At 36.0% G+C, this 26,943-nt stretch overlaps 1 protein-coding gene across 1 annotated transcript in view; it reads right to left on the minus strand.

The window, feature by feature from the left end:
* The window catches only part of TRPA1 (transient receptor potential cation channel subfamily A member 1), a 32,282-nt gene extending 12,515 nt beyond the window's left edge, over positions 1–19,767 (minus strand). Inside the window, exons 1-14 of the mRNA XM_027638712.1 lie at positions 19,648–19,767; positions 16,938–17,100; positions 15,782–15,957; positions 13,922–14,029; positions 13,393–13,501; positions 12,892–13,037; positions 11,501–11,637; positions 9,262–9,310; positions 5,556–5,655; positions 4,524–4,624; positions 3,070–3,239; positions 2,817–2,981; positions 2,130–2,244; positions 710–876 (exon numbers count right to left, since the gene is read on the minus strand). Coding sequence (XP_027494513.1) covers positions 710–876; positions 2,130–2,244; positions 2,817–2,981; positions 3,070–3,239; positions 4,524–4,624; positions 5,556–5,655; positions 9,262–9,310; positions 11,501–11,637; positions 12,892–13,037; positions 13,393–13,501; positions 13,922–14,029; positions 15,782–15,957; positions 16,938–17,100; positions 19,648–19,767 — 1,826 coding nt within the window. The remainder of the gene's footprint in view (positions 1–709; positions 877–2,129; positions 2,245–2,816; positions 2,982–3,069; positions 3,240–4,523; positions 4,625–5,555; positions 5,656–9,261; positions 9,311–11,500; positions 11,638–12,891; positions 13,038–13,392; positions 13,502–13,921; positions 14,030–15,781; positions 15,958–16,937; positions 17,101–19,647) is intronic.
* Positions 19,768–26,943: the final 7,176 nt, after the last annotated feature.

Genomic DNA, 26,943 nt, shown 5'->3' on the forward strand with positions numbered 1-26,943 from the left:
GAAAATTAGTAGTTTAGGGAGTAACTCACTAACATTCTGGATGGTTCTCTAAGAATGATTGACATTAAATTCTGTTATCAAATAAATAGAATTGTTTCAAGTATGCTAAGACCTTCTAAAAAATACAAAACTGGAACTACTGCTGGAATCTTGGGTTACAAGATTAGGCAAATGACAATAAATACAGTGAAATAATTGTAGTTTTCCTGCAACTCTTACCAAAAGATGTGATCAATGGTGCAATACTTTATTCCTCAAGTGAGACTTCACTATATTGTAACATAAAATATTCTAAACTGCAGTTGAACTGCCACATTTTTAAATATTTGCAACACTTAATTTTAAATTACATCTCTTGAATGGTATCAGTTGTACTCACATTCTGACTAAAATTCTAAAGGTATTGAAGCATTATGTGAAAGGCCAAAATTCTATCTAACGGCTTCTACGTGTTTTTCTAACAGAGAATACAAATACTCAGTGTAATATGATAAACAACATGCCACAGATCTGATGTTCATTAAAATTATGCCATTTTTTATCTGCGCTCATTAGAACAGAACATAACCTCTGGAATTTTAAAATATGTACTCAGTTTTACCTACTAAACTACAGGTTTTCAGAACTTAATCTCAGTTTAAAAAAAAAAGTCAAAACAATAAATCAAAACACACTGGAAAATAAATTCAGCATTTTCTGTATACATTACCTTTTGTGCAAAATGACAGCAGACACTACATCTTTTCTCCTGTTGTGTATTGCTTCATGGAGAAAAGTAGCTACTGCTTTGTTGAACAGAATTTTTGCACCATAGTCAAGAAGTAACCTTACTGCTTTTGCATGTCCTTCTCGTGCAGCCAGGTGTAAAGCTGTGTTCTGTGAGGACAAACAGTACAGCAGTGCATGAATAGTTAAAACAAAAGTACATTTCAGTGCTTTCCCACATTGAACATCTGCATGCTTTTTTCTCAGTTGGAAGTCCTGAATACTTTTACTAGCAACATAAAAGATAAGAATATTGTCAGAGATTCTCATAGAGCTTATAGACATGCTTTTTATTTTATGGCTACAGTAATGTGAAATCTGAAGAGGAAACTTGCTGTTAGGTAAGAAAAGCCAACTCATGAATATCTTTTAGTTTTGCAACTAACAAACTGCATGTCACAAATAGGTAAAAACGATGGTATCTTTAGATACAGATCACTCGCATTTGATAACCAGAAAGAGAAGCATAGAAGAGAAGTTATAACCAGGTGTGCTTATACAAACAAATCTGCAAGAAAATCTGTGGGCACTTTTATTAGTGGTATTTGAATAAAAGAAAGGCAATGAGTACTTTAGGAATTAAGTCAAACTGAAACTGACATTTGAGAGCCTTCTGAATGCACCCAGATTTTTCTGAGGGAAATTAAGGACTAAACATTTGCTTCTCATTAATTTATAGGCAAAATTTGTTGCTAATCTAGTGATTCTAAGTGTTTTAACACCAACTCTCAGAGAAATTAGCAGCAGCTTCTGTGTTGGAAATTGAATAGTTCTCTACAATGACCACCCTATGTTTTCTTATGGGGAACTGTTAGGCAGGTTCATATAAGAGGCCTCCAATCCAGGAAGTGGATTCTGTCTTGACCCAACAGGCACTGTATGTGTCCAAACTTCAGAGCAAGACAGATGCTGTACTTATTGGATATTACTGTGCAGAGCAGATGGATTTCAAACAATATATTAAACAGCTATAGTTGATATCGGATTTTTTCAAATCTGTGTAAGTTCTTTAAATTTAAATTACCAATGTTTGCCACATTGCTAAAATATTCTTGCAACGTAAAGGGGGCAAGAGGTACATGTCTAATATACTCAGTATTTTATGTTTTCTGTTAGGCTATATGCACCTTTTCTGTCTCCCACTTAAAATAATCAGCTAGCAATATCAGCAATCATATATTTATCCAAGAAATTAACTTTCAGAGTGGTGAAATATAAAGGCGCTACGTTTGCCACAGGAAATGAAATTTACACATGTAATGCACCTTAAATTTACACATGTAAAGCTACAAATAGCATACCATTGACATTTAGTCTAGAAGTAATAGCAGACATGAAGCAAACAATTTTACGTGAACACATACCCCTTCTTCATCCACTCTGTCAGTACACTTCACATTAGTATCCAAAATGATCTGCATTGTGCGAGTGTATCCTCCGAAGGCAGCATGGTGCAGGGCTGTCCAGCCTTTATAATCACTTACATGTAATGGTATAAAATTAGAAATTATAAACATGTACATTGGAACAGGACTCTCAACTTTTAGTCTCTGGATTCACAGGTGTGAGCCTGGGAGCTTTTTTGGAGCTGCCAATGACCCGAGGATCTTTGACTTGGAAGCAGGACTTACAGTGCAAGGCAGAATGCCTTGAACCACCAATCCTAAGAAGCCCTACTTAAGACTGGAAGTGAAGCTGAAACGACTGTAGTATTTCCAGAGTAACATTTTTTCCATGAAAAGGTTCAATATTCTTCTCTAAATTGGATTTAGAGAAACCTCAGTTTCCCCAGTATTAGAAGCTTTGGTTTTACAGCTAGCCATGATTCTATGTGTCAGGCTGAACCAAAGCACAAGCAGATTAGTTTTACAAATACTTCATAACTATGTTTCTATACTGTATATTTGCATTTAGATGTATTATTATATTAAATATTTTAATATACTGTATCTATATTTATATTTATGTTGCATTAACTTCCCAGCAGATGGACATAAAATGTAGGGTGATAGTTCTTTTCTGGCTTAATGAATGGAAATCTGTATACTTACCAGAGGAAAAGAGCCCCTCTCTTCAGAAGAAACTGAACTACCTTCTCATGACCATTCTGGGCTGCCAAATGAAGGGGAGTCATTCCCTTCTTATCACCTTCATTCAAAAGTCTTGTATCTTTCATATCTCTTATAAGTCGTTGACATGTATTGATGCGCCCATAGCTTTGCAAGATAAACATAGAAATTAATGTCAAAAATACAGGAATGAAAAACTTGGCATGGATTCCACTGCCTAGAGAGTACTACTAACCTGGCAGCAAAGTGTAATGGCGACTTCTTGTCCCTGCTCTTAGAGTAGATGGAAACGTTGAGGCTCAGTAAATTATTCACAGAGAGGGCCACACCTTGTCTGCATGCATAATGCAATGGAGTGCATCCTTCATTATCTTCATCCACTACAAGATTTTTGATATGTTCCATCTGTCCCCCCAAAGAAATAACCCCCCCCCCCAAGAAAGCACAAAATTACATATATATCTCTAATGTTTCACAGTTTCTAATATCTTGCAGTAAGAGCATTAACACTTTAAAGCAGTAACTAAAAATAGGAAACAAACTTTAGGAAAAATAAATTTAGGAACAATGAACATTTAATGTCTGCTGGCTTGTGGGTCACCATTTTTTCAAACAACTACTTCTTTGAAGAACACAGGAGTTTGCCATTCTGCACCCTTACTGCAACCCATCCACAGTACAATACAGGAAATTCTTCTGTGCTGCCATTCCATCACAATGCTCATTGCTGGCAGCAGAAGGCTTGTATCAAACCTAAAGGTAGTCTATAGTTTATATTCAGTAGCAAAACTTCTGGCTGTCAAAACCCACCATTTCACCGATTTACAGTGTAAATAGTTTCTCTTTTTCATCTTCATTTCCCTGTTTTTCCTCTGTACCTCGTCCAACTCTCATATGTATAACCTTTACTAACACAACTAAAAGTCTCCTCCCACAGTTTGATCCACTTATTTACCTGAATTATTACTATGATCCATAATCAGAAAGTCAATGCAGATAACTGAGTTACCACTCAATTTTAAAACTGATTCACTACATCTGCTGAAAATGGATGTTAAATCTATTCTGCATTACTAATCAAAGTTGTTTACAGATTTCAGCAGATGTTGTAAGATCAGTTAGATTTGATTCACATTTAAAAAGTTATTTCTTGAGCTCTGGAGGCCAGCAAATTTAACTTTTTCAAGCAAGCTTGGGCTCCAGCAACATGAGTGCTTCATTTCAACATAGCCAAATACAAATCTATGTTCAAAATCCTTTCAGAAACCAAATCCAAGACTTCATTATGGTCCAGTCCACAGAAAACTCCTGCAGAATCTGCTGCAAGCTATTTAAGTCCTAGAGCTTGACTGAGTTGAACACCTCTCCTAGCTTTACTGCATGCAAGCTGGGAAAATAGAAGTGAAAAGTTCTATATTTTATTGCCTACCTCTTGAGCTATTCAATTCCCCAACAGCAAAATAATTTATAGGATTATGTTATTCCTTTGCCTGGCAATAAGAAAACTGTATTATTGGCTTTGAAATGTTTTCATGAGAGATATGTACCTCTTCAAACCATTTTTTGTGACATGGGCTACTTAACAAGTATCACAAACTTTTACAAACATTTCAAAATAAAATGGTAGGGTTTTTTTTAATGTTTTCCTAGTGAGGGTAACATAAAAACATAAACTGATGCTTAGTGTACCTGCAGATATTTCTCATTCAGATGTTGTAATCCTCCAGGCTGCAATACCGTCAAATGCAAGAAATTCCGACCAAGATGATCTTTTAATGATACGTTTGCTCCTAAATAAATATGGAAATAAATACTAGCAAATTCAAAACTGATGACCCCTCACATTACATGATGGTGATTAACATAAAGGAACAAACGCTGAACGAATATGTTTATAAATCTATAAAATTTTATAAAATAAATTTTGTAAATCCATAAAATATTCTTTCAATCTGACATTGTAACATACAATTTTGCTTTCAAAAAAATCACCCTGACACTTAAATTTCATAACTTTTTTTGTGTATGCATTTTGTATTTCATTGTAGCACTAAGATTTACAGAGGACCCTCATATTCAAAGATGCGCTGAGCACCCACAAATCAAGAGGTAATTTAAAGATGCAGATAAGCACCTCCTATAATCTTTAAGCTTTAATATTGCTACAGTTTCAAAACTTATTATAGGACTTACTAACAAAATCAGTTATAATACTATTAAGAAGAAGAAATACAGTAACAATCATCAGCTTGCACCAAAAGTGTAGCAATTGAAAGATACAGCTCAAACATTTTCAAAGTGCCTGTGATTTTATAAAATCACAGGTAATGCTTGAGCTATGGGCTCTAACATTTAAAGACTGACTGCCAGTAGAAAACATCTCTCTGTATAGTTGGTGTATTTATTCCACAGTTCTGCTTACTTTGTGAACTGCTTAGGAATGCAGGGACGGAATACCAGTGGCACCTCCACCTTGAGAAGCATGACACATGACATATTTGACTACAGTCTGTTCACTCTGTATTAAAAAGGGTGAAATCATCACACCAATTCCTCCTTTATCTCATGGGATACCAGCACTGTGCAGCTGTTTAGCTCAGCTGCTCCTGGACTGGATGCTGAAGTGCTGAATCGAAATTAAGAGGAAAGTCAGACACGGGATTTTAACATGTATGAACCCTGCTCAAAGGAAGTTTATAGTATGTATATATTCCTTTTTACCTTTTGAGAGCAGTAAATTCACAATTTTCCATGATGCACAGGAAGTGGCCAACAGAAGCGGGGATCGGCCTTCTATGTCAACGCTATCAATATTAGCCCCCTGCAATAAAGAATTTCAAATTTATCATGAATAATGAATAAATGAAACTCTAAAATGGTGCTGCTTTTTCAAAGCATAATGCGAATACAGACAGATGTTCTAGATAAGTAATTTCAATAAACACATTACGTTTCTATATAAAGCTACTATGTTTTCTAACTCTCAGCCACAGTCCAGTCATCTATATAATAAAAATTCAGATGCCTAAATAATAGTGGCCTACTCCTAGGTATACTGATCTCACAAGTCATGATCTTTTGTTAGTGTACCTTTCCATGCATTTAAATGCTCAAAATATAAAACTCTAACTCGAAAATACTGGGAATGAAGCTATGGACAAATGCAAAAATTGTAGCTCTTTCGAATGATGCAATCTTACCTATCAAACAATTACCAGAACAGATCTTTCTGAACTTCTATGCTGTATGAACACTGTTCAGTTTTCTGTTCTTCACCAAAAGTGATATGACTCAATTCAATTTTGACTCCAAAGGAGCTGTATTAAAAGTGGACATACTTTTATTCTGTTTTGTCTACTTTTGCACTAGATGTATGTTGCCAGGTCAGTATGGTCACTATGAACACAGTATCACTATGATCATATCAGCAAAGTACTACTATGAGCATAAACATAACTATTTAAAAAATCCCACCAACAAGGGAGTATGAAAATACAAACAAATGAACCAAAGAAATATATCCATATTTTATGATGGCTTAGGTATCATTTTTCTAGATACTGAGTTGCAAGTCAAACTTGATGACTTGAACAAAGTACACAGAAAAATCTGTTTTACTTCAGATAATATCCAAAGATTATTGGAAAAAAAAATCAATGGGAGTTTTTCCATTAACTTGAATCATCTTTGGGTCCAATCTTAATTTGAGAGAGAATGAATCATAATCCTGAGCCATATTTACTTTCTAGGATGGTAACACCTGTAATGTGGTAATAAGAAATGTTTAATAAATGTACATTGATTACTTTACCACTGAGAACAGGAAGCTTCCAATGTATGTTGATTAAATATTTGGGAGTAATACATGCAGGACCCTTTCCCCAGTTACCTTTCTACAAGGTCAGACACCCTCATAAAAATATTCTTATTCATCAAAGAAACAGATGTTTTTATCCAAGTATCTATTCTTTTCAAAGAATACAGGGCAGCGATTTCCAGTTCTTTATGCAATATTTAATCACCTTTGCTCCAGCTAACATAATTGTTCAGCACTCATAATTATTTATCAGAGCAAAGAGTAACTTATACATGGCCATACATATTTACCACATTTATGACACAGCTGACTTAAGAGCTTGGAAATTAAGTTTCTGAACTCCATTTACTTTTGCATTTATAGATTAATATGTATGAATTAAACAGATATTAACATAAAAATTAAAATGCCAATTTTGTAAATATCAATTAGTATTTTTACCAATTTAATATTTAATTTTCCTTTTGGTGAAGACAAAAGAAGCGAAAAGGGAACAAGGAAATAAAAAGAAAAAAAAGAAAATTACTACTTATTTCCTTTGAATAAGCACATTTCAGTAAAAATAATCAAGTAAACTCAGGAAATTCCAGACACCTCAGTTTTAAAATACAAGACGCCTCAATGTTGTCCACTACATAAGAAAGGAAAACTCTAAAAGACACTAAGATACCAGCTAAGTCATGACAACTTTCTGATTTTCATTTCTTTATTCTTCCTTATCATTGTGTATGTAGCTTGCCAATACAATCATGCCCACTTGTATGCACAAACCAGATACTGTGCACCTGTCAAATGCCACAATGGCCACTCGGATGTTGAAGTCACTGGTTTTTAAATGCTTAATTTGAAAATCAATTTGCAAGTAGTATTTCTTTAAAGATATAAATTTTGTAATGCTTAGATGTTGGGAATATTGATCTAGGTTTCCATCTTCCCCTTTTTTCAAGGCTTCGGTTAGCCTTGGGTTATGTCAAACCATAACTCTACATCTCAACAAAATAAGAGCACATACTCATTGCCATGTCGTGTTGAGTTCAAAGGCAAAACAATTAAAAGTTCTGCATGAAATGTATCTAGAGTTGATTCTCTGGTTTTTGTGTAGCACACTGAGCCATAGTTTAATAATTTTAAAAAAATAAAGGTGTTATTTAAATGTAAATAGCATACATAGTGTGCCTGGGCAGTTCTGCTTAGCATAGGTCATCTTACCTTTTCTATCTAGAAGGTCTAGATGTAACACTGTATCTGTTTACAATGTCTCTTATTTTCAGACAGAAAACATATGAAAAACAAGATATAGGAAGTAATTATTTTAAGTTATTGTGCATGAAATGTGAATATTTAATAATCATATAAAATAAGTAAATGTTGTTCTTTATTAAAACCTTAAAGCCATTCTGAGCTGAAATTTGCTAGTTCTGTCCAGCAGTAACACTGCTGCACCTTTTCTTGCCAGGAGTTCAGGGGAGCAGGCAGCACAGCTTATACATGCACCATTCCACAAACTCCAGCTGGCATATTTTGATCCATTCCCAGACAGGGCAAATAAAAACAGTCCTAAAGCTTCAAAACTGACATACTTTATATGGAAAGCCAAACAAACCCTCAGTATAGCTTCTATGGAAGAGGCCAAAATATTCAAATGGCACTCAAGGAATGAAAGTTTCAAATGGAGTGTTAAAGATATTTATGATATAATACTTTTTGCACACAAGCCTCCAAATGCAAAAACTTGTGCCTGTGTTTCTCAGGTAATAACTTCTGTAGACAGGTCATTTTGTCAAACAGGTGTAAGCAGTCAAACCTCACCATTTCACATTTGAATCAAAAATAAGCACAACATCTAGTTCTGACTAAATTAAATCCCTACAACAGAGTTTCTGAGAAAAGCAAAACTGTAAAAAAGAATTATTCTTAATATAATTATAATGAAATGAAGTAAAAAGCCTGAATACACACAAAACAAAAAAGAAGCCTGACGATTTCTAAAAATTTCCTCAGCGAAGTGGGGCACATAATGATTATATGAGCCTTAGTTTAATTGGCACAAATGGACACTGGGAGCATAGCCAGCAGCATCCATGATTACATTTCTTCTCTTTGTCTCTCATAATTATTCAGTGAAGAAATATAACCAAACTACACAGAATAAAAAATATTTCTAGATCACACAAAAACTTTGATATATTTCTATGTGATAGTATAGTAATCGTATCGTATGTACATTTTTTTAAAGAAAGTATTTATTTCTGGGAAAAAATCAGATTAAATTCAATGCATGTTTAGCATTTATTTTTTATTTTATATCTGAAAAGTGAGTGTGACCAGACCAGTTCATCGTATTTGGCAAAACACATTCATGAAACTTTTCTGAGTAAGTAAAATGGAAACAAAAATGGAAGGTTTCATCCTCTATAACTGTGGGATGCTATTATGGATCCATAACTACCGTTGTACTGTAATGCTCTTATACATTATGAAACATATAAATATATCTGTCTAAATAGCCTAAACCTGAGAATATATTCTCCTTTATGAATTTCTCTATGCAGACCTGTAGGAATAGATAGCAATAATTTCTATAAACATGTTGCTTGGTTAAATATTTACCATTGAAATCAAATACTCTGCCAGTTCATAATGATCGAACAACGCTGTCCTGTAGGGAAAAATGAAAAAATACAGTAACATTAGAAAGGACAAAGAACTTTCAAGCCAAAGGGCAGTACTCTTCTCCATTTGCTACATTTTCTAATATTTTCAAATAAATAAATTTTAAAATACAGAGATAGAGAGATACCCTTATCACATAATTCATTTTCATAAATTGTTTTGATTTTTGTCATGAAGTTTTCTTTTCAAACTAAGTTCATTTCAATTAATACATTGAAAACACACTGCAGGAAACAAAGACCTCATTGGTAGGTCAACAGGCATTTTACCACTTATTTTTAAGAGAACCGGTCATTTCATATGTACCACACAAGGTCCATATAGAATTCCACAAGTTTCAGATGCAGCTTGTTCCAGGTATACTTAGAGCCTCAAATTCATTTCATTGTTCCAAACTTCAAAAGTAACTTGCTTCATATTTTGTGCAATAATGCTAGTGTGAGGTCAAAATGGCAATGGGCAAAAACGTACTCTGACTGTGGCAGGGAAGTTTACTTGAAAAAATATGAAAAATATTTTAAAGCTGTCTATAGGCACGAAAAATTCCCAGGTTTTATTCTACAATAAGACATTGAATTACATATTACAGGAAATAAAATGGTCAAAGTAGGAAGTACAGTACTGTAAATACATGCAGTCAAAGTGTTTCCAGTAATCAGACCTCTGTGAAATATTTTGACTCAATAAGCAACACAGAAAGACAGTTCCAAGGTTCTACTGAATCTCAAAAATAACAGTTGCCTTAGCGTTATAAGGGGTAATAATTTGGGGTGTACTATAGTTAGAACGGATTACTCAAAAGATGTATTTTAAAAGTCAAGTCACAGTTCCAAATATGTAGAGATGCCTCCATTATCTATAGCAGACCCCTCCAGCCAGGCATAAATACTGGATGCTTCACATACACTCAAATTCCAAGGTGACTGAAGAGAAAGTGAAGTCATCTTATGAAATATTTAGATGGAAACATGACAATAGGAATGCAAAAGGATCAAGTTCTGACTCTGTTTCACTACCGCTTTGCTTCTCAACAAGTTAATGTTCCTATTCAGTTTCTTTATATTCTGAGATATTTGGGTGACTTTCGACCTTTCTGATGAATCTTGATAATATAATTTTTCCTGTTCCACAGACACAGGGAGTAAAAGAATGTCATTCCTTCTACCAAGCATTTTTCAAGGACGATAATTTTTATGGATATGGCAGCCAGTTATCTATTATGTAGTATGTGTGTCTGCATAATTTTCTTTGGCATTCTGTCATCACTTTCTCTTCAACTATGTTCTATCATTAGACATGGTAACATTTCCAAGTGTACACAAACATTATCTTAACTTTACAACACACTCTTCTTTTAATGTCTTCAATTATCTTTGAATCATACCACTTTTTACTGTGTCCAAAGAACAATAATCTCCACTGCCTCTGACATTCTACCAATTATTTCATACTGTTAAACTTCTTGTAGAATAACACCATCAAATAATTATAGTTAAATGCAGTGAAAAGTATCTTTCTTGCAAAAAATTTATAGATGGGGAAGTATAATATATTCCATAGAGTTGGGAGCCAGCACATTTAACTAAGCATCTTTTTGTTACAAAAGACTGAGGAAAGTTCTCCACAGTCTAGTGCTCTGGTATCAAATAGAGTATGAAAAACTAGAAATCTAGAGGATTATTACATACACAAACACCATCTGCAACTTCAAAGTCACAGGGTTGTGTACCAACATCTCCTTGTACCTGATCAGGCATAAGATAATTTTTTGGGGGAAAAAAAAAGAAAATATTCTTTTAAACAGTTTATATTATTTTTCATTCATTTTCTGGAGAACATCACCCCATTAGATGAGGACATTTCCTTCACATCGTCAGAGGCTGTTAACAGTTCCACAAACTTTTTCACCAACTACTTTACTGGAGTAAATTTTCAGTGCAAAATGGCAGTAACCATTCCTTAACATGGTCCCAAGGTAACTGGAAATGGTTTGATTTTGGTATCAGGACCAAAATTTTTAACATTTTGACCAAATTATTGACTTTTGCATACTGTACTGAAACCATCTCCCAAGGAAAAGTTCCTAATCATGTGGAATGGTTTTCCAGATGTGAGGAATGATTAAGAATATCACAGCTCACAATTTATAGTGAAGTTTGGCACAGCAGCCTCCTACCTGTGAAGCAATGTTTCCTTATTCCCATCCACAGCATCAATAATGGATTCCTCACCAGCATAGGATGATATCATTAGTTTTACAATCTCAGTTGCTCCTTGAGTGGCAGCAAAATGAAGTGCTGTGCATTTTTCATTCTATAAATGGGAGAATAAGAAAAAATTTAAATATTTAAACCTCAGCAACCTCACTTTCTATCTATCAAACACACTAGTGATCTAGCCCAGGATTCGTAATTCCTAAATGCCTAAACTTCTATGTAAGTAACGAAACTTTAGTCTTTTACTGAAGTAGTAGAATTCTAAAGAGATTGTAAAGACCAGAGAAGACTAAAGACACAGTTTTAAAGGATTACTACAAAGCTTTTTATCATTCTACACCAAGTCCCTAAGATAAGAGAAAATTATACTCTTAAAAATTTTTTGTAGTTTCATTAAAAATCAGACAGTTGCAGCACCCTTTCATATAAGAGATAAAGAAAAGCTACAGAAAATCATAGGTAGGCCATTACAAATCAAGAGGCAAACAAATGGGCCTGTATAATGCAGAAAATGCATTCTTTCAAAATGTCCTTTACTTCCTAAATGGAATATTTCTTAGAAGTAATTCTTAAATCATTTTTTCCGCAGGTTAAAAATAACTTGGTCTAATATGTTTTTTAGCTATTATAAACTAGACAGTCGTAAAGTAATTAAGCAACATATAAATTATTAGAACAATATTTGCCAAAACAGGATTTCATTTCACTAGATGGGATATATGCCTGAGGGTTTTGACTTTCTCCTTTTTTAGAACAGGAACATTTCAGTGAGTGCATTGGAATGGGCTTTTCAACAATGCCATAAGCATTCTCAAAACAGTCTTCCCCATTACAAAATCTTTCCCATCACCTCATTCAAAAGCTGTGTTCAAAGAATCAAACCAATAAAAGAAGGCTAAACTATATTTATTTTTGCTCTCATTAGTTGATTTCAGCCTTGCAAATATCTTGATTAATGATAGATATTTTTAGAAATGTTTATTTATGAATGAAGCTGGGGACAGACCCTTACACCAGCAGTGCTAGCAGCTGGTAGCAGCAGTAGTATCATGAATTTGTGTTTGATTACAAAGAAGACACTGTGAAGGCCAAGGCAAGGCTGACGATAAACAAGAACAATAAGAAAGCGTAAGATTGAAGATCCCGTTTCTGAGAAGGGATGACTTTATGTAACTTGTGTAAAGAAACTTCACATTTTGCCCGATTTGAATGAGAGACTTGTTTTAATTTGCTGCTCCCTCGGCTTTGTTTTGGAAGAGACAATGAGCAGTGATTTTTTTTCATACCACTCAGAGATTTAGAGACACCTAGGTTTTATCAAAGTTACATTTCACTGCACTCCGAGTTTTACCTGTTTTAGATCGATTTGGGCTCCAAATTCAATGCACATTTTAATCATGTCGAGGTCCCCACTTTGAACTGCCAAATGAAGGGGACTGCACTTTCCATTATTGGTAAAATTGATGTGGGTTTTAGCAGAGTGACCCAATTCTTCACCTGAGAGATGAAAAATAAATGGATTTTTTTAAAAACAAAAATGAAATAACAGAAGATACAAAGGCTTTCAAAACAAGTATATTAAGTGTGGAATAATATTCTTCCCCCTCAAAATATGAACCTCTCACATCTATCATTAAACAGTAGATTAACACACTAAATTTCAGGAAAGCAGCTTGTTTGTTGCTGTAATCATATAAAAGTTGTGAGCATGAATTGCCCATAGGAATAACTGCATTAACTTCTTGTAAGTTCAAACACAGCTATAAGTGCTTGTTTCCATGGTTCTTTGAGAACTCAAGTAGTAAACTGGTAATGCTAAATCCTACTCACTGCTTGGGAACAATATGCTTACCTTTTTTTAAAAGAATTTCCATGCATTTTTTTGCACCTGAAAATGCGGCTACATGGATAGGCATACATCCCGTTTTGTTTGGTTTACATATTTTCCCTCCATTTTCAATCTGAAAAATAATGCCCCAATACAGCTTAATGACATACAGAAAAATCTGACAAATGCACATACTATTTCAGATACAGTCTCCTGTATAGCTGTCTCTTTGAACACGCATTTATGAAGTTTATATACAAGCATCTTTTGCATATTATATCCATACATCTATACATGCATATGCTTCATTTTGTGAGTGACCTGCAAAAGCAGTTTAAGTTTTTTCCTGAAGTTTGCCACTCAGATAATTACATATATATATACATATATATATATGTATATGCTCTTAAAAGATTAAAGTTTCTTAGTAACCCATTCAAAGCAACTTGAATACTAGATCCATGATTAACCTTCCTGCATTTAACAAAGAGACAGGAACAGAATAACACTGCACCAAGATAGACAGAAGCACATGAAAAATGATTATACATACCAGGAGTGTCAGTGCTTCAGAATTATCCTTGTAACATGCTACCATTATAGGTGTGTTTCCTGCTTCACCTTCCAAATTAACATCTGTACTGCTATGCTGGACTAAAATCTAAATGTTTAAGAAAACATTCAGTCAGTCATAAGCCAAACAAAATAACAAAAGCCTAGTCCATTATTTTTGTTGTTTAAAACCCATAGCACTCTTGCAACTTTTTCATTTTGCATGCCAAAGGCCCACAGTGCATAGGAGGGACAAAATGCAGGAGAATGAAAATATACGCAGAGTATTTTAAAGTCTGATTTAACAATTTCCCCAGTAATGTGAGAAAATATTTTCTGTAGCAAATTACAGATGGAGATTTTCAACTGAAGTTTGTTTTAATGTCTTCTGATATTCTCTATTCCCTGGCAAGTGGCAATGTTGTGGATTCTGCTCAATTAGGTATCTATTGAACAGTTATATATGATGAAGGGAGATGATGCTTGAGGAGAACTGAGACCCTGCCAGTCCTGAAATCCTGCTTCAGCTTCTCTGCTAACAGCTGACACTGAGCTATCAGTGTCATCAAGTACCATTATGACTGCTTCCAGCACTTTTTGAGAAGCAACGGATCTGGAAATTATAATAACCATATTGTACTGCATATTTATTCCCCTAGCTACATATCTATTTAATTGTCTTTCAGTAATTCCCGTGATTTTTTTCTGTATTAAAGGAACTGGAACATTTTAAACACTCTCAGGCAATCTGGCAATAAAAACCAAAGGAGAATTATCCTGAATAAACAACAGAGTGGAGAAAAATTGAGAGATCAAGAACAGAGCTGCAAAAGAATCCAACCCAGAAGCTGATACAATGACATTCCTGAAAATGGGCTTTGTATTTCAGATTTTATTGTTCTTAATTCATAATAAATACAGATTTTGTAAAAGATGTGAGGACACTGAAACATTTCTAAAGGACTGAGTCTTGAATGCAGGTATATGTGTTTCTTTCTTTTGTTTAGATGAATTAGAAAAAGTGAAAAAATTAAAGGGAAAGCCAAGTGATGTGATGTTAAGGTTGCATTCACCTAATAAATTGAAGAACACTTAGAACCATGGTCTAGTAACCGCAGCGGCAGTTGATCAAGGGTTGGACTTGATGATCTCGGAGGTCCCTTCCAACTCAGCTGATTCTATGATTCTATGAAATTCTAAAATTCTATCCAAATGCTGCATATGAAGTGAAGAATCCTCACCGCACTTAGACAAAGGGATAAAAAGTTATGCTGCTTAAAAATCTCAATGCTTTTGCTATTTTACAAGGTTCAGTATGGACGCCTCAGTAATTTCTTCACAATATATTTTTGTGATTTTTAATTGCAGAGTTAGTTCTGCTACTAATCAATTATTAGAATGCTGATTTTAAGAACTGTGCTTTCCGATTAATTTTAATCTGGTTTTATTAGAACTAGTTTCAAGAAAGTGTTGATACTTCTAAGACTTCCTAAATAATTGTAAAAAAACAAATCGGAACATTATAATTTGAAATAACACTTGGCTACATGAAGTTTTAGTGTTAAAAAGAACCTTTTTAAAGAACATTCCTTGAGTTTGAAAAATTGAAAAGCATTTTCCATGAAACACAATCACTACTATCATAGCACAAATATCAGTATTTCTAGAAATCAGTCAGTTACTTTTTACTTGCTCTGCTAAGACACAAACACTTCCATAAGCATCAAATGTTACACATCCTGCTCCCTAAACAAAACATATGAGGAAATACAGCATATATGAACAAGGTCTTCGTGCTCAGCACACAGCTGCTGTTGAGCTACTTATCAACTGTGTATATTTTCGTGGACTTTAGACTTACCTTCACAATTTCATTGTGCAGGGACTGAACAGCCATATGCAAAGGTGCCATCATATTGGAGTTGAGAATGTTTGGATTGGCTCCTCTGCTGAGAAGCAAACGAACACTTTCAATCTGGTTCTTCTTTGTGGCCCAGTGCAGTGGGGTATTTCCAGAAGAATCCATCACGTTTAATACTAGGTCAAAGGAGAGAAACCAAACTAAAATAAAAACCAAAACAAAACCATCAAAAGTTCTGATTGCAATGGGAAAAAAAAGGTTGTCTTTGATGAAGTTATAGATCTGTGGCATCGCATTTCTTCGAAGAAAGAAAGGAAAAGATTTCCTGTCATGCAGTGTCTATTTCTTGCCCACTATTACATACCTTTTTTCTTACCCCAAGAGTTACTTGATTTCCCTCTTTCCTTGACTATTCTCTTTCCTTTTATCTGACTTTGCAGCCATTGCTTTAGAGGCTGCACAGAACAAGTAAGTGTGAGTAACTGAAATAAGAGATAACCAATAAATGCTTGCAAACTGTAAGAAAGTTAAAGACCGTATCTATTCTATTTCACTTAAGAACACAGAAGTAAATCAAGTCACACCAGTTGTAGAAGTGGTCTGTTCTACACATACATTTTGAGCTTGAAAATTGAAGATAAACTTCAAAATATATTCTAAAAAAATAGGACGAAGATTATACACTGAAAATAAAAAGAATATGTTTCAGCCAGAATAATCTAAAATTAGAATGGTCATCATTAGGTGAAAAAATGAGCTTTTCAGGGCCATTTGGAGGTTTGCTCAGTAGTCTAAAGTCTATCAGTGGAATCTGATGTAGTTCACAAAGCTTGTTATATAACAGACACATAACAGAAAGTCAGACCTACTGTACATCACTGCAGTTTTCTTTTTCATATCTGAAGACTGATACTTTGTATCAAACAAAGTAAGACACTTATGGATTCACTGCATTAGAGACAAAACAGTTCTAACATAACAAGGGTGACTCAAACCACAGCCAAGAGAGTGCAAACTGTGGCAGACAGTTTGAATTATATTTCAATCTATAAATGGAGATAACACATACCAGTTCTGTTTCAGCTGGGCGATGGACACTTCGATTATTGAACTTTTTTATTCTGTTAAATAAAACAGTTGATAAAATGCATGTTACCTTCACAGGAAGAGTCGTCTATGATCAACTGCATTAATTCTATTTGTCCTCCTTCTGCAGCATGATGCAGTGGGGTGGCATTTAATTCATCTACTTTTGTAAGACCAGAACGATTCTTCTTAATGAAGCTCCGCAGCCTACAGGCGCTTCCATCTGAAATAACCTATTTTGGATAGAAATATTCTCATTTTCTGATTCTCCTAAAGCCAAGAAGTTAGTAACGCTATAACGTGTTTCTATGGGCAGGTTACCACTCAATAGTTCTTCCCCAACTGTCTGGTTTCATACAGAAGTTCACAAATTCTGATCAGATTGGGCCAACAGTGAAACTCAGATTGATTTAATCAACGGCAAAATCAGATCCAGATGAGAAACAGTGCAAAATTAAAACAAAATGGAAATCATCTTGAAGACATTATTTTCTCTTCTGTAGTGAGCTCAAGATCCTCCTTCCACAGTGGAAAATCTCAAACAAGCAAATTAATCACTTATATTTTTATATTCTTTCCTGCAGTGGCCATGTCAAATGAATCCAACAGAGAAGAAAAATTAATAATCTTAATAAGTTTCTTTTTTAGATCTTTCTACAGAGACCCTATGTCCTGAGCTTTCAAGTTCCGCCATCGGGCTTCTGTGATGTTCTTTATGTCAGAGCAACCAATATATTTTTTAGTTTCAGCAGCACGCTTAGACCATCCCACAGGCTACTACTCAGTCTGAAACTGAGATCTCAGTATCATCACAGTGATACTCTGACAGCTGAGCCTGCACCTACTGACAGCTTGATACATTCCAGATACTGTGATTTACAACCAAAGCCCCCTATGGAAGCATGTTGATTCTTACTTTATGATATTCTTCAAATATTTTTTGTTAGACTGATTCAAAGCCCAGAAAACTGATAGAAAAAATGTTTGCAGTAGAATAGGCAGGAATTTAAAAAACAGATGTTAAAAATTAGGAGAGAATAAAAAAGAAAAACAATTCAGCAAAATTGGGAGGGGAGAAAGGGAGAAAAATGCCTATCAAAAGTAATGTAAACCTTCCCAAAGATGTGTAAGCAAAGAAAAGAATAAGAAAAGGAAATCCCCTAAAATCACTGTTCCCTTCTCAGCTGGAAAAGAAAAAGGAAACTTTGCTCTCCAGGATCCCCTGAGTCACAAAGTCTCAGCACTTTTTGCTGTCATTAAGCAAATATACATTACAGGGCAGCCCATTCATGTGCTTAAGCACGTGTTTAATTTCATTCAGGATACTAGTCCCACTGACTTCAGTGAGGTTACTCGTGTCAATAACAGTATTTGTCAATAACAATATTTGTGTTTAAAGATTTAGAAGACTGAGGCCAAATACAGGGTTAGCATCTGCTTCAGAAGTGCAATCAGAAAAAGCTAATAGAAAACATGTGATGTAATTGTGGAAAGGGTATTTAAGATGACTCAACTATCACAAAGATAACAGGTCAATTACATACTCAAATATCTATACATTTTATACACATCAAAAAGCTATTTAAGAAAACCTTGTTACAGAGTCCAGTATTTTGTATTCCTTCTAATGTTCTACCTTTTTTATGTCTATTGATGTAGACCACATTTTGCCACTCTAAAAATTGGATTTACTTTTCAATGTCAGACAAAATGTAGTATGATGATAATTTCCACCAATATAAATAAGATTTATCAGCCAATACTGTTGTGTTTCATTAGAAAAATAGGAAAAGAAGAATTCAGTTAGGTGTTCTCAGTACTTCAGTTGGTAAAAACCAGCAAAGCAAGTTATTGTAAATTCCAGCTCGTTTGCCCTTGCCTGAACAGCTCTGTAGAGCCAGATCACCCACTAGGGTGATAAAACGTTATGCTGAAGAGGTGTTGCTCAGGTCTACACCTAGCACACAGAAAACATACATGGCTAGAAATGACCCCAAGAGGTATCTAAACTCATCGACAAACTTTGCCAAATTTGTTTAGCTTGCTGTTAAAAATCTCCTAAGTTACCCAAGTCTTCCATCCTGTAAGCAACCTCTTCCTTTGCTTAATTATTCTTATCCTTAAAAATGGGCCTGCCCAAAGTTTGGTCTAGGTTGCCTAGCAGCAATATAAATACATTACTTCTCATTCTATTATCTATTAAAAATGGGAAGATTTTATGTCCTTCCTGGCTGCAATTTCATATTTGTAGGTTGCACTGCTGGTTCTTTGTCCCTCCATAATAGTTCCAGCTCTTCTAAACTTTCTTTTTGGGACATTTTTGCTAGATAGTCTACTCATTCCTGCGATGACCCCCCTTCCATGGACCTCCTTCTCCTGGCCAAGGATGGGATGTGAGATCCGCACCAGCCGCCTGCCACCCACCACCCACATCCTCCTTCTCCTGCTCCCCTCCTGCCTTCCCGCTCACTCCAGTCCAGACTTGGCCAGACAACACCTGGGCATCCTGTGCCTTCCCACACCACAGCCAAGTCAACTTCCAGCCTGCCTCCCATCCCTCACAGATCTTCCCTCACGGCTCCACTGAGTTAGCAGAAAGGGTCTCCTGGAGGGAAGGCTCCCCGGGACATAACCACTGCCGAACCCGCACAGCTGTCTCCAGAGTCCTACCGCACCTTCATCCACCTCAACTTCGCCTACCTCCTTCCCCTCCACCTTCAGCCCTCGTCCCCACCACCAGCCCGGTCCCGCCGCCCCCTCCCCGCGCCCCCGGCACGCACCTTGAAGACATCCTGCGAGGCGACGGAGGCCGCGTCCGCCTCGCAGGCGACGCCCTGGTAGGAGCTGGAGGCGGCCGCCTTCTCCCGCGACCGGCAGAGCCGCAGCAGAGAGCGCTTCATGCCGCCCGCCCGCCCGGCTCAGAGCAGCGCCCGCCCCGTCCGCTCCGGAGACCTGCGAGGCGACACAGCGAGTGACGGCGGGGCCGGGGCCGCTCCTGGACACCCCGCGGCGGCGGGGGAGGCGGGGAAAGCGGGCGGGGGCCATCCCGATCCCGCCGCTCCCCGCCGGGGCGGGCATCCCGCCAGGCGGCGGCTCCCACCGCCAGCAGGCAGGGCCCGGGCGGGCCCCGGGGACACGAAACGCCTGTGCCCTAAATCACTGCTACCTACCCCCATACTACCCTCCCGGCTTTAAACCAGGGACTTGACTTGTCTAATGTCAGCTTCTCAGCATTTACTTTGTAGCCATAAAAGTTTATTGCAGAATTTGTTTTACTGGCAAGTTTGGAGAGGAGTAGGAAAGCTGTAGGAAGAGTACGGAAAGAAGCAGCACGACGTGTTTCAAAGAGTTACTCCCTAAAGCGCCCGTAACTGAGTCAGCCTTTATGGAAACGTGTAACTCGGGGAACTAACAGTTTACTTAATGCAGCATGAGCAGCACTACCGAAGGTCACAGTAGTGGACAGACAGAGGCTTAGGAAAGCAGTAGGAGTCATAGCAGGTGATTTTTTGCCTGTATGTTCATGGTTTATGGCAAGCTGCTGCTTAAGCACTGCCAAAACCAAGTGTCACACCCCATACAGCCTATTTAATAGCCATCAACAAGCAATTCTCTCTTATATTGCTCATTCCCCTTTTTAATACACTTTATACTGTCTGTGCCACAATATCCTGTCGCACTAAGTACCATAATTTCATTATATATTTGTGAAGAATGCTTTCTTTTACCACTGGCTTCACTTAGTGCTCCCTGGTGTTTTTATTTTGAGAAATGGAGTGTTCTTTTGCATTTTTTCATCCCTGTTAGTGCTCATAATTTCACAAAGTTATTCCAGCACTTTGCTCACTGATGGGGCTTTTTTCATGTGGTTTTCCTTCTTACGGATGCCATTTTTTATCTCTGAACAGCCACATCCTGCTACTCTGAATCTTTTCCGTGTTTCTTTTGAAATAAAATGGTGAGACCCACACAGTCAAGGTATATTCGAGCAATAGTATTAATTGTTTGTTCTGTTTGTTTCTTCATTCCACTCATAAATGTTCACGAATTTATTTGGGGTTTTTTTGAATGCCACTGAGCTAAGCTTCCTTGGAATTTTTGCTTCTCCACCACAATCCCTTTTCTAAATGGTGCTAGATAAATAAATAGCACTCATGTGCTGTACACACTCAGGAGGCTAGTTAGGGTTATGTTTCCTCTGAATTTATCAACATTGAACTGACATTTCACTATTGTATGCATTTTTGGTCATTCTGAAAATTCAGTAGCAACTTCCAGATCATCAGAATGTCTTTGCACCTTTATACCTACACTGACTATTAGGGGTCCTACGGAACCTCCTTGCTTTGCAAAGCTGTATTCCTACTTCATATTTTTTAACGCTTAACCAAATACAGGAAATCCTTCTTGCCCATCCTGTGGCAGTTTAATTTCATTAAGACACTATGAGGAAGAACTTTTTGAAGAACCTTCCCAAATCCACTTATCACTGGCATCATTTGTATCATTTATGCTTGTTGATTCCTTCAGAGAATTTCATAGGCATGTGTAACACCAGACTTCTCTCTGCAAACACTGTGTTTGATGTTTTCATCCCAGAGCCTGAAACTCCAGAATCATTTATAGTAAGTTGCTTAAGTTACAGAACTTTAGCTAAGTAATCTTAAGATCATAAAGCTAAATATTCCTAAGACTAACTAGGTGGTTTTAAGTGCTTGTAGTGTAGATCCTTGATCCTGTTAATTATCAGGCAACATTAAAAAATGGAAAAAAACCTTTTCTTCCCCCCACCCCCATCTTACTGGACCCATTAAGTATTGCATATGTTCAACAGTAATGCATTAAGGTACATTTTTGTTGTTATGTCATCATTAATTGTGACCAAAAGAAAGAGGGTCATTTATGCTATAGCAAGAAAGCTGTACTCAAGAAAGCTGACCATTAGTGCCTGCAGAGATTCTAGTTATGTGACTTGGGATTAAGACACTGGAGGAGCTCTGTACTGCTAGACACTTTTCGTGGTACCTCGAAAAGTTGCCCCAGTTGGTGAGATGGCTCATCTTCCCACAGTGAGGTCCCTTTGAATTCCTTGTCTGGCCTTGACTTTTCTGCTGCCCATAGTGCTCTTTATGAGAAATCAAACTCAACAGTCTAGATACTGTGTAAAGAAAACAACTGCTATTTTCTGTAGGAATCATTATCTGGAAATAGAGGTGTCACTAAAATATCAGTAAGCATTAGTAACTCTATCATTCATTTTTTTCTTAAAATCCCATAAATTGCAGTCAGAGGAATGCTGTGAAGCAATAGAAGTCATGAACCTCAAACAACCATAGTTTTACTAATTTTCTTGAATTTGACAATACTGCCACCTTCTTTTAAAATTACTGCTAGTTTTCAGTGTTCTAGTAAATGTTTAGAAGAATGTTCAGAGCATGAAAAATAGTACAAAGGTTTTCCATTCCCAGTAGGATTCAAATGGAATTTTAAATGGGTTGACCACAGCTTTTATTTCTGCATAATGATTTGACATAAGGAACTAATTGACAGAAGTAGTCGAAGAGAAACCTTTCATACAGCTGTTTTTCCCAAGAGTGGATTAAAATACATTTATACCATTTTGTTTCAAACATGACCTCGCTAATGGTAGAAGCAGATCCATTAGTACAAGCAAAATTCACTAAAGGCAATCATAGCACACCATTTAATTAAAAAGGTGATTGTTTAATAATTAAATTGTATATACAGTAGACATGCACTGCTACAGTACTGTAGCCTTGTTAATTTTTCAGACCTAGGAATCATAAATTCAAGCAAGTGTCAGTAATGAAAAGGATGCACTGTATGTTTTTTGCTTTGAAAGTTATTTATTTGGCACTAGGATTATATAAACTATGGTGTGTAAAATGATATTTAGGAATTTGTGAGACAGCTTAATTCAGTAAGCCAAATGAAGTCATGACTCCAGATATTGATTAGAGAAATTTTCAGAAACATGCTTGTACTTACCATGGAGGAAAAAAAATGCTACTGTCATTTTTAAACAAGCAAGGTCAACTTGACCAACACTTTACACTTATGACTAATGGATTTTTCATTGCATTCTTTGTTCTTGAGATTTTGCTGTAGTAAGGAATATGTTAGTATGCTCATCAGAAGGATTAAGTTATTGACAGGTTTATCACATACCTAATTTAAAAAAAAATAGGAAGTAGAAAACAATAATACATTCTATTACACTGCAGTCTTTTTTCTCTGATGATAAAATATGATATGAAATAATATCTTACAGATTTTAAATCGTACTCTTAATACTTTGGACATTAAGAAATTTAAGTAGAGGCCTATGGAGTAAATCTATGCTTTTAAGGAAAGTATAAAGTGATCTTATGGTTAATACCTACTGTAAGTAGGTGCCTGCTACTCCATGAGAATATTCTTGGCAAGGATATTTCCTAAGGTGTCCAGTACAGCCCAGCCATTATTTGAAGCAATTATTGGCTTCAAGTTACTTCCTAGATAAAAATGTAAGGCCTTTTCCCTGTCAGAGTTGGATGCTTCAGAGTGGAGTGTGTACAGGTGAGGGGTGACTTAGGTACCCACTTCAGACCCTGTGAAGCTGAGAGCTAAACCATCTCTTGCAAACTGTCTTTTAAACAACTGAAGGGCCTCTTACAAGCTTGCTTTCTGGTAGTGAAGTTCTCTCCTCCTCCTGTTGGAGCTGTGCCGATGTAAAGCCAGAGACTCAGGTTCGAAATGCTGACATCTGATTCCCCACCACACTGGAAAACTGCCATTCTTGTTGCTACCTCAAGGACTGGTTTTGTGGTTTCATGTTCAGCTACCACTGACCAAACCTAGAAACCACCTGTGAAGTGGAGAACTCCATCCTGAAATTTAGGAAAAGCTGAATTATCAGGCTTCAGAAACTTTCTAGTCCTTAAGTCCAATCAGACTGAGGCATGGTATTTATGCATTACACTGCTTAATATGGACAAGCTTATTCAGTTTTGGGTATTGTGAAGATATACCTCTGGTTATACCAAATAAAAAAAAATTGGAGAATCTTGGTAATACAATATCTAAAATTAGAGAATAGTTTGGATTGGGAGGGACCTTTAAAGATCATCTAGTCCAACCCTTCCACAATGAGCAGAGACATCTTCAACTAGATCAGGTTGAAGATCCAGGTGTCTCAAGTTGTTTATACATGTAAGAGTTAGGCAAGAATTTGTTTTGAGGAAGATACTTCTATATTCCAAAAGCCTAAATTCTACCTCTAATTTAATTCAGGTATTTTCTTGCTGACCAGTAATACATTCAGAAACATTATTTCTTAGTCCTACTTGGACTTTCCTCATTAGCTGTGCATTTTACATTACCACTGCTGTACAAACAGATTTTTTCCTACTCTATGTATGTGCTGCCATACCTGTCAGCGAACACTACCCTCATTGCAATGGTGCTTTTCATTCATTACTCTGTATTTTAGAAATCCTTTTGTCCCATGGACATCCTATCCAGCCAAATCTGTTCTCTATAAAGACACCTTAATCACACAACTTCTACTCTTCTTCTCTGAAAAGAGCCTTTGATGACTTTTGTTCTTTTAAAAATAAAATCTAGTCTTACTGGTGGTTATTGATAAATGTCTTTAAATGTCTTAAAAATGACAGCATGAAGAAAAACCTGCCAGTATGTGTCCTAGATATTCACAGCACTCTTTGGGAATGTACTTGACTTTACTGTATGTAGTAACAGAAGGGCAAAATAAATAGTAATAATTCTTTCTCACAACTATATTAACTGCATTATTTATCATTCTGTTGCATATTTCCATGTGTACATTATTTCCTAGTAAAAAGTAAAATACATAGTAAATTTTAAGCTCACTGTCTTGGAATTTCCCCATTTTGTCAGATGTGTGATATACTTTTATATTCTGCAAATTACTAGGTGAGGGTGAATCCACCCATACTTACTCATGTTTATAGAAAATAACTATTATATCAAAGAGGATTTGTGCCAGAAAGTGCTTGAAATCAGAATGAAATAGTGAAGTCTCAACTTGGAGGACAAGTAGAGCAGCGAACCCAAACAAACAGAGAAATGAACTAGATTTTAGGATCATAAAAATAGGTAGTATTGTGAAAAATACATATCAGCATTTTGGAGGGGGACATATGGATACTATTTGCCTCAGAGTGCGGTGTGCATCTCACCGCTGAACCAGAGTGCTCCAACCTTTTCATGCTCATAGTTGTTGGGAACCACTGTTGGATAATGTCATGGATGTTTTCCCTGTCACCAGTTTGCAAGCATAGAAAATGAAGTGTGGCAACCTTAAACATGGAAAAGTACATTAGCAAACCCATAGTGCCCATGATCTCCAACTGTCTTTATCCTGGCATTTCAAACTCATTTTTATGACCATATCTGCCCCCTTCCTGCTGTCTCCTCTCCTGTATGTTCTTCTCCCTTGTGTTCTTTCTTTATATTTCAAGGCTGTTTAATCCTCTTTCTTCTCTTCCCCTGGCATTACTTTCTTTCTGTACAGATTATCCAAACAAAGACTCTCTTCCTCATAGCTTCTGCTGACAATATCTTTTTTTTTAACTGAGAGTATTCACTTAACTCTCCAACTCTCTTATGTGCAAGCATTTTCTGAAAGCACTTCCAATATATCTGATATCTAAAGAGAGACCTGGATCTTACTTTTCCAATGGCTAACCTTAACCTCTTGTGTAAGTAACTGGGAATAACAACTTGAATCTATATCACAGAAACCACCAACACTGGAAGTCTTCAGTAAATGGATCACTATGGATCATAACAGCCTGCTATAACTCCAACAAAATATCTCTTTTTCTTTCTTTTTTTTTCCAAAATAATATTGTAGGAGTAGTGCTTTCATAAGAATTCGTAACAGAAAAGCTAGAAACTGTTTTTGCTTAGGAAGGCTTTCTGGCTAAAATGTAAGTCTTTCTCAAAGGCAGTTTCAATGCTTTCTCCCCCACTGTACAGCAAGAGAAGTTCTCAGCCTCTCTCTCTGATATGTGAGAGGAGAGGGACAACATTTGCAGGACTGCTACAAGGCCATGGTGACCCAGGGAGAGTCGAGGACAATAAAGCCTGAGAGCAAACAGGAGGTTTGCCTTTTTCTCCCTGGGGCCTGGTGCTTAAACAGCACTGTGAGTTAATTGTAAGTTTCCCATGTTCTGGCCTTCTAAATAAACTTTTGAATTCTTTCCACTGCCTTGGCATTTCTGGGGATACCTGTGTATCTTACTTTACAAGTATGCAGTTTCTATTGTCTATGTCATATCAGATCTCAGGTTTTCACTGCTTTCAAATATCAATAATTTACTTTGCAAGTTGTCTATATCACTTTTATTTCTTCTCAGTGAATTGCCCATTCAGTTCCACTGAAGTCATAAAGCATAACTTTTGGTATATTAAAATATATTTTTATCAAGTTAGGAAAAAAGACTTATTAAAAAGTAGCTTTAATTAATAATGTATGTTATATAGTACAAATAAGCTACATATATTATTTTAAAGGCAAAGTAAACATTCTCTTGAAAATGGTTACATATATAATTCAGCAAAAATGACACTGAATTTATAAAATATTAAAAGATCTTGTTTTGTTTTAAATTAGTCAGTTTAAACAAATATAATTCAGGAAAGAAGGAAAAGGCAAAAATATCTGAATGAAATTACTACAAATACAGTACTGTATATTTTAGCTAGTCCGTAAGACTTGTTGACTATTGACTTGATTTCCGTCAGTCCTGGACATTAATTTCCTACCTGAAATATGGTGGCCATATCAAAGTAGTTAGACACTGTGTCTTACTGACTAGGATTAAGTTATGCATACTTATTAGATGGAATAGATGAGAGTATTTGTTTGAAATATATTTGCTCTTTTGTATTTAGTAGATATGAAACTATGACCAGGACCTAACCAATAATAGTCTATTTTAGTCTTAGCAATATATTTAATTAAATATTTCATTTTTTAAAAATGTTACTTAGAAATAGAGTTAATATCTACCAGTAAGGTAGGCACA

This window comes from Corapipo altera, unplaced genomic scaffold, assembly GCF_003945725.1.
Source record: "Corapipo altera isolate COAL_440 unplaced genomic scaffold, ASM394572v1 49, whole genome shotgun sequence".
NCBI classification, from domain to species: Eukaryota; Metazoa; Chordata; class Aves; order Passeriformes; family Pipridae; genus Corapipo; species Corapipo altera.